This window comes from Cricetulus griseus (assembly GCF_003668045.3).
Source record: "Cricetulus griseus strain 17A/GY chromosome 1 unlocalized genomic scaffold, alternate assembly CriGri-PICRH-1.0 chr1_1, whole genome shotgun sequence".
In the NCBI taxonomy this organism is placed as follows: domain Eukaryota; kingdom Metazoa; phylum Chordata; class Mammalia; order Rodentia; family Cricetidae; genus Cricetulus; species Cricetulus griseus.
Genome location: NW_023276807.1, coordinates 121,958,955 through 121,972,704, shown reverse-complemented (window position 1 = coordinate 121,972,704; position 13,750 = coordinate 121,958,955). Strand labels below are relative to the sequence as shown.

The 13,750-nt window shown below is 43.9% G+C and overlaps 1 protein-coding gene across 1 annotated transcript; it reads left to right on the top strand.

Moving 5' to 3' along the window:
- The first annotated feature begins 1,482 nt into the window (after positions 1–1,482).
- Cckar (cholecystokinin A receptor) lies at positions 1,483–13,138 on the top strand. Its single transcript, XM_027386944.2, has 5 exons — positions 1,483–1,865; positions 2,593–2,844; positions 5,835–6,096; positions 8,695–8,822; positions 9,690–13,138. The coding sequence occupies exons 1-5, from the start codon at positions 1,754–1,756 to the stop codon at positions 10,223–10,225; spliced, it is 1,290 nt and encodes a 429-aa protein (XP_027242745.1). The 5' UTR covers positions 1,483–1,753; the 3' UTR covers positions 10,226–13,138.
- The last annotated feature ends 612 nt before the right edge of the window (positions 13,139–13,750 follow it).

The following is a 13,750-nucleotide window of genomic DNA, read 5'->3' as shown; positions in this document are numbered from 1 at the left end:
ACTGACCTAGGCACTCTACAAGTACGTTATAGTGGTGTAGTTTGGTCCTCTTGTGGGACTTCTAACATTGGGAACAGGGACTGTCTCTGACTTGTTTACAGACTTTTTGGACTCTAATACTCATACTGGGTCACCTGGCCCAGCCTTAATACATGGGGAGGCGCTTAGTCTTCCTGAAACTTGATATGCTGTGTTTTATTGATACTTAAACAGAAATGGAAAAGGAGTGGATTGGGGGTGGGAGCAGAGGGGGGATGGTGGGGAGGGACTAGGAGGAGAGTGGAGAGAGGAAACCGCAGCCAGGATATAAAAATAAATACATAAATAAATTTATTTTTTAAAAAAAATAAAGCAAGAAAGAAACACAGATCCTAATATTGCCTGTTTCTTAGATGTTCAAACTAAGACCAGTGCAGTGAACAGTGAGGGGCTTTTAAGTATTGTCCAACTTCCTGAAAAAGCCAAGCCCCTAAACAGGCCTCTCACACACTAGCCATCTCCCAACATACCCTTCACTTATTCCTTCTTCTGTCCTTCAAATAGGCCAAGCCCCTTCCTGCCTCAGGCCCTTTGCACTGGTTGTGGCCTCTGCAGAAAGTATTCTGTCCCCTGTTTGGAGGCTTTCGCATTTACATCTCAGGCTTTGCACCACTAGTAACCCCCACCCCCACCAGGGAGGCCTAAATCCCTTCCCACTTTTCCCCTCTCCAACTTAACAGCATCTGAGGTGCTCTTCTTTCCTGATGGGCTTGAGAAGTACTCAGCAAATGGTTGACTCTCAGTGAACAGGTCTGGGGTGGAGAGACAAAGCAAAACAATAAAAAATAAACAAGTGAATGAGAATTCTTGCTGATTTCTATAGTAATAAGGATCTAGGAGAGCAGAAAAGGTAGGGTATTAGGTGGGGTGGGGGAGGGAGGATGGGAGGGAGAAGGACCTGGGATTAACATGTAAAATAATCTTCTTTCTAATTAAAAAAATACAAAATAAATAAATAAAATAAAATAAAGGACCTAGGAATCTGCATTCAGAAGAGTCCCCTGCTTCTGGTTAACAAGGGCAGAGACCACAAGACCGAGCACTGTGCTTGGTAACACCTTAACAACCACCCAGAAGTTCTCTCCATACACATTACTGGGCAAGGCTCCAAAGCTAAAAGGCACTAATTGCTTTTATATAAGGAGATAGGAATGCAGTCTCTCTGTGTCCCTTAGTCCCAATGGTCTGCATTATCGGATCTGTTACCATGTTAATTGATGCTGTCTCACACAGACATTTCAGGCTTCACTCTGAATATGTCTGGGACACTGACAGGCAGAGAAGAGAGGTGGTAATTGGGAAGTCTCTCTCTTTCTCTCTCTCCACCCGTGTGTGTGTGTGTGTGTGTGTGTGTGTGTGTGTGTGTGTGTGTGTGTAGATGTGGCCCCACTCTGGGAAGGGTTAATATGCAGCCAAGCTGCCTGTGCTCAGGGCCTCAGACCGGCCCAGGAATGGGAGGGGTGGGCCTGGAAGGTGGAGCAGGCTTGACTTGCACAGGCTGCTTCTCCCCACAGGAGTGCAAGTGCTTGCCCAGCTGGTCTGAGAATGGTGAACTCAAGTTGCCTTTAGGAATGGCTGCAAAGCCCACACCTGGAAATACCCCCTCCCTGCCCCTCCACGGCAGGTTGCATTTAGGAGACTCTCCGGTCATTAGAGGAACGAGTCAGGAGTGAGCCATTCACCAGCTCGCCAGCACTTGGTAGAGAGCAGCAGGATGGACGTGGTCGACAGCCTTCTCATGAATGGGAGCAACATTACTCCCCCCTGTGAACTCGGCCTGGAAAATGAGACTCTTTTCTGCCTGGATCGACCTCAGCCTTCAAAAGGTAGGTGTTAGAGGCTGTGACTGGAGTTCAGAAAACCACCCAGTTAAGGGAGATGATAGCAACAGCAAGGTTGACTAAAATGTATGTACAGTGTGTGTGTGTGTGTGTGTGTGTGTGTGTGTGTGTGTGTGTGTGTGTGTGTGTGTACAAAATCCCTGTGAGACAAAGCTAAATGAAGTTGTATGTTCAGAAGTTTGGATAAACGAGTAAGAGAAATCTACAGTCAAATATTCTTATTGTTCCCATGGGAGAGTTGGGAACTCATGAAGGATTCGGGGGAGATGACAAAAGCATAGAAGAGCTGAGGGCAGAAAGGGGTGCCAAGTGTAGAAGCCGGGACTACACACATTACTGAAAAAGCATTGTCAGGGGTAGAGGTTACCTTTTCTTAGGAGAAACCCAGCATGAAGAAGTGATTAAAGCAAAATAAAATAATGCTTAGCCTCAGGGAAAGGAAGCCGTCACCATTCAGGAGCACTGTCCTTAGGAAAAAACTGCTTTCCCCAGTGATCTGTTGACACACACCAACCTTTAAAAAAGCAATTGGATTGCCCTGTGCTTCCCTGGGCTTGTGTCTGTGTGATGCAGGCAGCACAGGGATACTCGGGTTCAGTGATGCATGCCAGCAGGGGACATCATCAGAAATGACCACTCCTTGGGGGGCTAAGGTTTTCACATTCCACCCTCCTAACCCACCTCCCTGCAACTCTTCCCCATTCCTCTGCAGAGTGGCAGCCTGCAGTGCAGATTCTCCTCTACTCCTTCATATTCCTCCTCAGTGTGCTGGGGAACACGCTGGTCATCACGGTGCTGATTCGAAACAAGAGGATGCGGACTGTCACCAACATCTTCCTGCTATCCTTGGCTGTCAGTGACCTCATGCTCTGTCTCTTCTGCATGCCATTCAACCTCATCCCCAATCTGCTCAAGGATTTCATCTTTGGAAGTGCTATGTGCAAGACCACCACCTACTTCATGGGTGAGTCGCTGCAGGTGGCTGTTGATGGGGCTCTTCTCACTCAGCCCTGTTTAGCCCCCGCTTTTGCCAGCTGCTTGACAGTCACAGCAGAGGGACCCTCCTGGGTTCCCAAATACCAAGCATCTGGCTGGCTGGGCCCATGTAGGACATGGGTGCTCTCTTTACAGCAAGTCAGCCCTTCTACTTGCAAGGGAGTGTGTGTCAGAAGTTGAGACAAAAACACAGTGGGAACTCAGTGGAGTTTCCTCTTTGAATAAGGACAAGAACTCATAGGTGACTTCAAGTCACTCCATACTTTTCTGCTGGCAGATGATTGTATGCCAATTAACCCCCAAGTTGGGACAGGGTTTCTTGGAATGGAGTAGGTGCATAGGATCAGGGCTCTTTGTTGTTGTGTTTCTTGTTCTGTGAGAAATGGAGGCTGTTTTAAACCATTCCATCTCTGTCTAGCTACTCCTTTCAGGATTCACTTCCCAGATTGTTCTCTCAAAGCCTGGGGGCATCTTAGGCCAGGGGTCTGTGGAGTGTGTGTGTGTGTGTGTGTGTGTGTGTGTGTGTGTGTGTGTGTGTGTGTGTGTGTGTTTGTGTAATAAGAAGCTGAATATGTTCCTAAGGAGCATGGATTATGAAGTAGATCCTGATTGGATGAGCCCTATAGCTCGCTGCCAAACATAATGATGGTTGTAGCAAAACCCACAAAGCTACTTTCTTAGTACTTTTTTATGCACCAGGTATTTTGCTGAGCACTTTCACTTCCATGATCTTATTTCTTGTCCACCTGGTAAATAGCTATCATCAATTCTTCCCTATCTTGCCAAGCACGTGCCAGGGGAAGCATGGGGGCTGGGGTTTGAACCTAGATTAGCAGGCACCACAGTGGTGAGTTCATGCCTCAGCTTGCCAGCTACTGAGGTTCTCCTAACCCTGGACAGAAACATGTCCCTGGTCCTCTCTGTCTGTCACACTACCTTGTCCCTTGCCCATTCTGAGAACCAACTGAGAAGAAGAAGAGGGTGAGGAGTGTGTGTGTGTTTGATTCTGACGCAAGCTGTGTTAAACAGAGAGCACTGACGAGGGCTAGGGAAATCTTCGCAGGCCAGAAAGCATTGAAAAGCCTTTCTTTTTCCCAATTGAGTGTTCAAGATCCAACAGATGACACAATGATGATGAATCGATGACTCTCATGCCCCCAGATTAGTAACTAAGGATGTCATTTGTGTTCAAGTCCCCTGAACATATTCTAAAGCCTTAAGAAAAATGGGAAGGATCTTGGTTAGATAATGAAGCATTGTTGAAAGCTTGTTAACTCCTGGGGCCCATCCATGTGCATCTGCTGGGCTTTAACATCTTAGCTAGAGTGGGGAGGAGAATTCACAGAGGTACTCACATAATCACACAGCTCTGAAGGCCGGGAAACTCTTTGCTTCAAGGTGGTCAAGTCTATGCTGTGTGAATTTCACCTCAGAACAACTTTAGTAGCCAAAATTAAACAGCAAACTAATTCTGGGATTATTTGGAATGTCATAATAGCTTACTTGGTTAAATTTACTTCTTCTTGTTATTTGGTATTGGTTTTAGGTTGGTTTGGGATTTGGGGGTGGGGAATAAGGTGGGGGTTGAGCAAGGTTCAGTATGTAGCCTTGGCTGACCTGGAAACTTAGTGTGTAGCTAGGTTGGCCTTGATCTTGAGGTGATTCTCTTGCATCTGCCTCCCAAGTGGTAGAATTACAGGCATGCCCCCACCAAGTCCACGGTTTTGCTGAATTTCTAATTCTGGTGGTTTAGAACCGACCCTCTATTTTGTGATATCTTCAACAATACTGTTAACAACAGCCATCAAACACCTAATTTGTGTGTGTGTGTGTGTGTGTGTGTGTGTGTGTGTGTGTTTGGAGGGAGGTTGATTGTCTGACAGTAGGTTTGTAGTGACTGTGGACCATTGCACAGAACAAACTCAATGGGATTTAGAGCTATCCTTTCAATTCTACATGTCATAGGTTCTTCACAGTGAAGTCCAGTAAAACACAGTGAGTGAATCCCACTCAAAAAAAAAAAAAAAAAAAAAAAAAAAAAAAAAAAACGCTTTTAATTAAAGGTTTTAGAAAAATATATATGTTTTTTTTTTTTTTAGAGAGAGTTACTATCTATCTATCATGGTAAGTAGTGATGTTTTAGGATGTTAGTAACAGCTAATTGGTGACAGTTCTTGTGGCTGAAGGCTCTAAAATGCTGGAACTTGAAGGCTAAGACATAACAATAAGCATATACAGCCAGCACAATCAGGAGAAGTGGGGACTGCTTTGTACTGTGTGCAGGTGACTGCTCTAGAGGAGATGTAATTCATGTCTCCACTCTAATAGGGATGTACACCCACTTTAGAAAACAGAGACACTGGGTGGCTGAACAGACCCTGCTTCCCCCACTCACAGAAACCACTAGTTCATTCTAGAACCTCTTCTTTGCCACCTTTTCTTACTATGCATTTTTCAACAGACAGTTTGAAATTTAGGATGTTTCTCTCTTTTAAATTGTGTATTAGAAATTTTAACACCCCAATGACCTTTTGGCAACACAGAGTCCTTGACAATTTTTGCTTTTTAATGTCTATTTAACCACATGCTCATGATCAAAATTAGAGCTCTTCTCTGGGTTTCCAAAAAGCCCTTCTGTGGGATGGTAATTTATTTTTATTCCCTTGTTTATTAATTAATAAGTACCTCCAGCCCAAGATGGAGTTAGATTGCAATCAAAGCTCAATAAACTTATCAGAAAATTGGCAATGAGATGTGTTGGCAAATACATATGCTTAACTGCCTTAAGTCCTTTTCAGTACAAAGCTGGCGCTAAAACATCTTTTAAAAATATACATAGTATTTATTTACCCCTTGAGCATTTTCCTATGATACTAAACTGCAGCTCTGATACACTTAAACTAACATACAAACTTTGGAGTCAACACCTGAGTAACTGCCTTCTTTGTTCCTTCCCAGGCACTTCGGTGAGTGTTTCCACCTTCAACCTGGTAGCCATCTCTCTGGAGAGGTATGGCGCCATCTGCAGACCCTTACAGTCCCGAGTTTGGCAAACAAAGTCTCATGCTTTGAAGGTCATCGCTGCCACCTGGTGCCTCTCCTTCATCATCATGACTCCGTACCCCATTTACAGCAACTTGGTGCCTTTTACTAAACATAACAACCAGACGGCAAATATGTGCCGCTTCCTCTTGCCAAGCGATGCTATGCAGCAATCCTGGTAAGGCAGTGCTCTGCTCAGCCTGTAAGACACAGCTTCTCCGGGCTGTGGTGGTACACACCTTTAATAACAGCACTTGGGAGGCAGACACAGACAGATCTCTATGAGTTCGAGGCCAGTCTGGTCTACAGAGGGAGTTCCAGGACAGGCTCCAAGCCACACAGAGAAACTCTGTCTCAAAAAAACCAAAAAGGAAAATGAAAAAAAGGAAAGAAAGAAGAAAGAAAAGAAAAAAGAAAAACAAACAAACAAAAAATCCCCACAGCTTCATCTAACCTAGCAATGTGAGGGACAGGAAAGCTGAGGACTACAGGACTAGTGTCCTGGAGGCTTTCTAAGAGGTTCCTTTTCTATTATTATTCTTTGACAGTTTCATACATTTATGTAGTGAAGTTTAGTTGTCTTCCCCGTTCTTCATTCTTCTCTCCCATCTCCCCACTCCATCTCTGGTTGAGCCCCTTTTCCTCAACAAGTTCCCTGACTACTTTAATGGCTTATTTTTCTATGAGACCCACAGAGTTAAATTAGGTCTTCTTACAGAGCTGAATAAGATGTTATTTACTGGAGAATGGACAGCTTTCGAGTGGCCACACTGATGAAGGAAATATCACATAGCTCAGCAAGTTAGAGGCGAATAGTCCTTCAAATGTGGTCATTCTAACTTGACAGGAAGAGTACACAGCGGGAAACTGAGACACTAAACACTATAACACCACAGTTATAGATGAAGTGATGTTGGCATGTGCATTTTACAGATAAGGAAACTTGTGACTTAGAGGTTCCAGAGTGGCCAAACCCACAAAGCTAGGAAGGGCCAAAGCCTCTCTTGGTACTTAACCACTACGCTTAGGCATCTACATGGCCCCCAGGAGTTAAAACTAGTTAGCTTAGAGAACTATGATTTTCTAAGGAATTGACAAGACCAGTATCCAAAATCTCATGTAGCCTTTTCTAGTGTTTTTAAAAATATTAATTACTTTATGTATATGTGTATTGTGGGGGTACACTGTGCCATGGTACATGTGTGGAGGTCAGAGGACAACTTGAAGGATTACTTTTATCATGTGGATTCCAGGGATTAAACACGGGTTATCAAGCTTGGTGGCAAGTGCTTGAACCAGTTAGGCTATCTCAACACTCCAATTCCTAGTGTTTATACTCTGTGTTTGCCCAGAATAACTTACCGGAAGAGATGATGTTCCAATACTGGTTCATTTGTTTACTGGCTAAATAGCCTTGGGAAAGTTTACTCTTGATGCACTGGGTTCTTTATCTCTAAAGGAGTTAATACAGATATTATTTTCTAAATCTGCATTATCGGGGAGCTATAAGGTTCAAATAAGAAGCCATAAAAATATTTTTAATGAAAAGATGGTACAAATGTGGGTCATGTTTACTAATTATAGTACTGTTTTAGAAGCAGGTTCTAGACATTCCCAAGTGGCTAAAAAACCCGGATCATGCTTCCTTGCCCTCTTCCTTTCATGTCAGTCAAGTGGCTTGCACACAAAACAGCATGACACGGCAAAAGAGAAGGATACACAAGACTCAGCAAAACACGTCCAATTGCAATGAGAAATGGCCCAGCCACTGTTTGCCTCTGATAGTCATATGGTCTAATCTGCAGCTTATACATGCCAGTGATTTAGGGGCCAGACTCATAGAGCAGGAGGCTGTGAATCCTCAACAACCAACCATGTTTAGAGAAAGCATAGCTCAATCCTTCCAGGCATAAGGCTTTGTGCACCACCAAACCAGCTTCGAAGCATGATGGAGAATGGATTCTTAGGAAGATTTATGAGTGGCAAATGACACATTTGGTAAAACTGAAAGATTTTCCATGACTCTGACCTAAACATTTTAATGACTCCCATTGTAGAGTCAACAAGTTGTGTAGCCTGGTGTGTGTCATTGGGTTCAAATCTCACCTCTGATACAAGCTGTGTGACTTTGAACACATTTAATCTCCTCAAGGCTCAATTTCCTAATCTCTATAGTAGGTGATTAGACAATAGTCTACATCAAAGGCTCTTACGTGAGTTAAACTGAGACATGCATGCAAAGAGTTTAGCCTCACCTGTAGAACCCAGCACTAGTCTTCATTGGACAAGAAGTATTTTCATATTTATTATCTCAACACCTTGACATGCAATCCATATGCTCCCATTATTTTTTAAAGACTTCTTGATTTGTTTATTGTTCATGTCATTCATTTTTGTAAAGGGTCTCACTATGTCACCCAGGCTAATCTCAAACTCCAGGACTTGAGCAAGCCTCCTGCCTCAGCCTCCTGAGGGTCTGGGACTGTTAAGTATACACTATTTTTCTGGTTTTGCTGTTATACTTTAACATGTTCATTGGTTTGGAGCACAGAATGATGCCATGTTTTCCCAATTTAAGAAGTCTTTCAGAGTCACTTTAAAGAGTATAAGAAGTAAACAAGTTCTAATGACCAAACCTCCAGATGTGGAATTTCCAAGGATGTTAAATGCAAGAAATTAATGTGTCTGCTCAGACCAGCTCCCCCGCCCCATTCTTGCCCATCAGATGTTGAAGGTCCAGAGTCGCCGGTGATTAGATTTCTTTTAATTGTATTAGGCAAACATTCCTGCTCCTCATCCTCTTTCTCATCCCCGGGATTGTGATGGTGGTGGCCTATGGATTGATCTCTCTGGAACTCTACCAAGGAATAAAATTTGATGCTAGCCAGAAGAAATCTGCTAAAGGTAACTATCTTTGGACTGGATTTTTATTCCAAAAGAGCTCAAAAGTGTGCTTTATAAGTTAACTGGAGGGGCTTGGAGCACATAGAGCATGTGCTGGAGACTTAAAAGTATCATAAGGCAGCCAGGAGACCTGGCTTCTCTGATCCCAAGTGTGTAAAATGAGGAGAGATTTCTTCTTGGGGTCCTGAGTAGACTCAGTAGAGAACATGCTCAAATGACACAGATGCACACATATGGCCCTGTCCCCCAGGTTTGCCAGTAGGCACCCTCTGGTGATTCTGCCCTGCATGTGACATTGAGACATTAGATCCATGGCCTACAAGCCCAGCTTTTTGCCACTCATTTCTCACCCTCAATCCTTCCTCCCTTCTAGAGCCCACTGAACCTGCCGCCAACACCTGTGTTGACATAACTTTTTCCTTCTCACCCTGCCTCCTGTCTCAGTTCCTTACCATGTAGATAACGCAGTCTCTCTGGCGCCTGTTGACTTTCTCTGTTACTTGGAGTCCTCACAATAAAAGTAATAAATCTAAAATAAATAAAATCTAAAAACTCAGCAAGCAAACAGGAAAGAACAGAGAAGAGTGTTAATGTTTGGTTTGCAATAAGTTTCAGTCCTACAATCTTTGTGTGTAGGATTTTAGTATTATTATTATTACTATTATATATATAGATGATTAATATTTCATTAGAAGGATAGAACTGGTGCAGGCCAATGCTGATATAAACCAGTACAGGCCAGGCTGCTGCCCATTTCTCCAGTTCAAGTTCAGCTTGGCCTCCTGGACTGAGGGAGTCAGGGGCCCCATGTCTTCTCTCTGGCATGACTTGTCCTGAACAATAAAATGATGTCACTTGCTCATCCAGAAAAGAAGCTGAGCGGTGGCAGCAGCAGCCGATACGAGGACAGTGATGGATGTTACTTGCAGAAGTCCAGGCACCAGAGGAAGCTGGAGCTTCAGCAGCTGTCCAATAGCAGCGGCGGCGGCAGAGTCAACCGCATCAGAAGCAGCAGCTCCACGGCCAACCTGATAGCCAAGAAGCGCGTGATCCGCATGCTCATTGTCATCGTGGTCCTCTTCTTCCTGTGCTGGATGCCCATCTTCAGTGCCAACGCCTGGCGGGCATACGACACTGTTTCTGCTGAGAAACACCTCTCGGGGACCCCCATCTCCTTCATCCTCCTCCTCTCCTACACCTCCTCCTGTGTTAACCCCATCATCTACTGCTTCATGAACAAACGGTTTCGCTTGGGCTTCATGGCCACCTTCCCTTGTTGCCCTAATCCTGGTCCCCCAGGGGTGAGAGGAGAGGTGGGAGAGGAGGAGGATGGGAGGACCATAGGGGCATCACTGTCCAGGTATTCCTACAGCCACATGAGCACCTCTGCTCCACCCCCATGAGCTATTATACCTGGCCCACTGCTGCAGCAGGAAGGAAGGGACCAGGGAGCAAGGAGGAAATGGACAAGGAGGAAGAGGAAGCTGGAGTAAAGGGGAAGGAAGACCTGTTTCTCGTGGGGACTCCTCAATGTCTGCTTTTCATCCTTCACAGAGTTCCAGAAGGTGGGGTCGTGAAAATGCCAAGACATTTTTCACAGTGTTCACCATGGAGGAGACCTCAGCAGGCCAGGATAGGAGCCTCAAAGGGCTCATGCTATAAATGTCACTGCCAAGCCCATGTTCAAAATGAGGTACAGACCCTAATGAGCTTTAGAATTTTCTGGAACACCCCAGGTGAGGTCTCCCCATAGTGACACACTGCTGTGCTGTTTCTTCTGGTCATGCAGAATTCTAGTCACTGCTTTCCTTCCTAGGGAACCTTCAGCTACTTCCATACATCCTACAAGCACACACCTTCTCATGGCCACCAAGGGTGTGTGATGCACACCTCCTCTGGCCACTTCTGCATATGAACACTTTTTAATCCTAAGGTCTGTCAAGGACACTCAGAGGTGTAAATTTAGGTCATCATTAGAAAAGCAAAAAGAGTGTGTCTAAAAGACAGGTTTTAGGATTTTTACTTCTACAAAAAGTGTGCATGACCAATGGCCTGAAGGAATGTTTTCTGTCAGCAATGTCAAGCTGCAGACCGGAAGGTGATCTGTGCTGTGTAACTTCTCCTTTGTATCTAATCCCACAACTTTTTTAAAACCTCAACTTGATTTCTTCTGTTCACCTGTAGTTCCTCTTCTCCAGAAAGACCTCCAGGAATGAAGGGGAGTTGTATATATCTGGGCAAGGGTGGAAACAAGTATAGTCAGGCCCCAAAGAAAACTGGCATGCTGGGACTCGGTTAACAGATAGCTTTGAATGCCAAACATGTGTATGCTTCTAAATATCATCTATGTAACTCTTGATAATTGGTTCAGTGTGTGTGTGTGTGTGTGTGTGTGTGTGATCATATGGTTATATTCTTTGTGTGTTAAAAACTTATCTGTGGATATTGGAATTCAGCAAATGTTACCATTCTTCCATAAAAGTTGGAGTTTCATGTAAGCTTTGTTTCTTTGCAAAATTAGTGCTATAGACACTTAACTCTGAGAACTCTCTGTTTAAAAATAGAAATAAATTATATACTGAGACACCAGGAAGAACATTTCTAGATAGCATGTACCAATCCAGTTTAGCAAGACACACACCCTCTCCCTCTCTCTCCCACACTTCCTTCCTCCCTGTCTCTTCTTTTCTCTCATTCCCCCTCCTTTTTTCTTGAATACTACTGTCTTGTCTACTTAACAGAGTTAGTACGGACCTTTTCAACAGAAACCAGTTTGTAGGCACATGCAGAAAGTAAAAAATAGGCAAAGGGAAAAAATCAAGGGAAGTTCATTGCTGTGAGCTGCCAATTATCCAAGGAACGAGCGTTCTTCTTCACCTTTGCATAAGGCCACAGCCAGGCACTCATCCAGGCTCCCCACTCTCAATAGTCCCCAAACCTTGCTGTGGAAGAGAAAAAGAGAAGAGTACAAGAGATGCTAAGGCTCCTGATGGTCAAGAATTAGACAAGATGTGCATCTTACAGGGACAGTTGTGCCTAATGGAGCTTACTAAGGAAAAATATCTGCGTACATAACTGCCCATCACACCCCGCTTTCAAGCCAGACTAGTCCCTCCTCAGACCTCCATCTTGTATGACAATCTATTGCCACCCTCTCAGGTAATGATTTCAATGTCAAAATGCAGAGTTAGAATTGCAATGATATAAGATGTAAGAGATAAAAATGTCTTTGATACCTGAGTAGGTCATATATTCCATATACATTTCTTGCCTAAATAAAGACTTGAGTCATCACATCTGACCCTCCGACATTACTAATAAATGAAGAAAAATCAGGACCCCCCATTATTAGGAGCCTCTGACTTTCTGGAGTTATATTAACCTAGAAACAAGATTCTAGAATTTAGTTAATAAAAATACATATATGCAGCTAAAGTGTACTTTTGGATAAGCCATAGACCAGTGACCCCAACCATAAAATCATTTTTATTACTACTTCATAACTATAATTTTGCTGTTATGAATCATAATGTAAATATCTGTTTTCCAATGGTCTTAGGTGACCTCTGTGAAAGAGTCAGTCAACACCAAGGGGTCGTGACCCACATGTTGAGAAACACCCTTATAAATACTATTTTTTTTTTATTTTGAGTGTATCTCATACATGAAAGACATCCTATGTTTTATCTGCCAACCCTGCTTTTGAAATATTTTAAAGCAGGCAGAAACATTTTCCACATACAGTAATAAAATGCCTTTGTTGATTTAATTTATTGGACAGTCTCTCACCTATTGGAAGCCGAGAGATGGGTGTAGGGGGCTCTTAACTCCCAGAATCTGGGATAAGCTTTGGAAAGGTCTGCTTTTACTGATGATTTTTTTTTTCTCACATAATGCTGTTCTCACACTTTGTTAAGTCAGCTTCCTCGGCCTTGTGTTAAACAAGATTACTGATTTGAACACGAATTTAAGTTAAGGAAACAAATACTTTCCTAGGATTTCAGTGACTTGTAGCAGCATTCCTTCAGCAGAAGCAGGATCCATTGGAGCATTGGAATTAAGAGTTGTGTCTCGGCTTCCTGTGCCCCAAGCACCATGGTAAGATCTAATGCGCTTGAGGTGGTGAAAGGGCAGTGCCTGGTTATCTAGGGTTCCATTGCAATGTCCCTGTGTGCTTAACAGGTGTCTCTCTGCTTAAGCAAAATGTCATCTTGGTGAGTTAAATGAAGACAGCTGCTGGATTCCCACTGTATGTTCTTCCTGTGTTTCGCCTAGTAACCCACGTACCGCGGATGTTTAATAAATGTTATAACCGACTTCTGTCGTGCCTCCGATGCTTCCAGTGGTTTCTCTTTCCATCCACAGCTGTACTCCTCACCAAAGGGGAGCTCAATTTTGGGGGAGAAGAGCAGAGCTTTGACAAGACTTTTTCTTGTCTGCATGCATCCACCTCAGATTGTCCTGTGTGATCATTTGCTGTGTTCTCGATCCTCTTTTCCTTACCCTTGTTAATTAAGTGGGGAGAGAGAGTGTGGATAGAACCCAAAATGTTTCTGATGGGTTTATCCTGCCTAGTAACACTGCTGAGATACAAATAAACAAAGCCTGGGAACCACTGGTCCCTAACGTCCCTCAGCTTAGTTGCCCTGGCCCTCATTTCATTGAACAGTCAAACTCTTCCCCACATTTCCAACTATCTGAAGAACCCAGCTCCCATTGGATCCCTTGCTATGCCCCCATTCATTTGCTTTCCTGCAGAATCCCAGTGGCAACCACATGGAGGCACCCCTACCCATGTGGCATCTGCTGCCCCTTGTCTCTAAATGCACTATTTCCCTCTCTCAGAATAAATGTCTTTGACTTCTCTGGTGTCCTGGAACCTCTCTCAAATGGACACAGCTTCCTAGTTTCCAAGAGCTGTTCTCCTA

What these genes read in the sequence shown, in the direction of transcription:
- Cckar (XM_027386944.2), top strand. Translation starts at nt 1,754, where the DNA reads ATGGACGTGGTCGACAGCCTTCTCATGAATGGGAGCAACATTACTCCC. An exon ending in TCGACCTCAGCCTTCAAAAG is followed by an intron (nt 1,866 to 2,592) that starts GTAGGTGTTAGA and finishes ATTCCTCTGCAG; the next exon opens with AGTGGCAGCCTGCAGTGCAG. An exon ending in GACCACCACCTACTTCATGG is followed by an intron (nt 2,845 to 5,834) that starts GTGAGTCGCTGC and finishes GTTCCTTCCCAG; the next exon opens with GCACTTCGGTGAGTGTTTCC.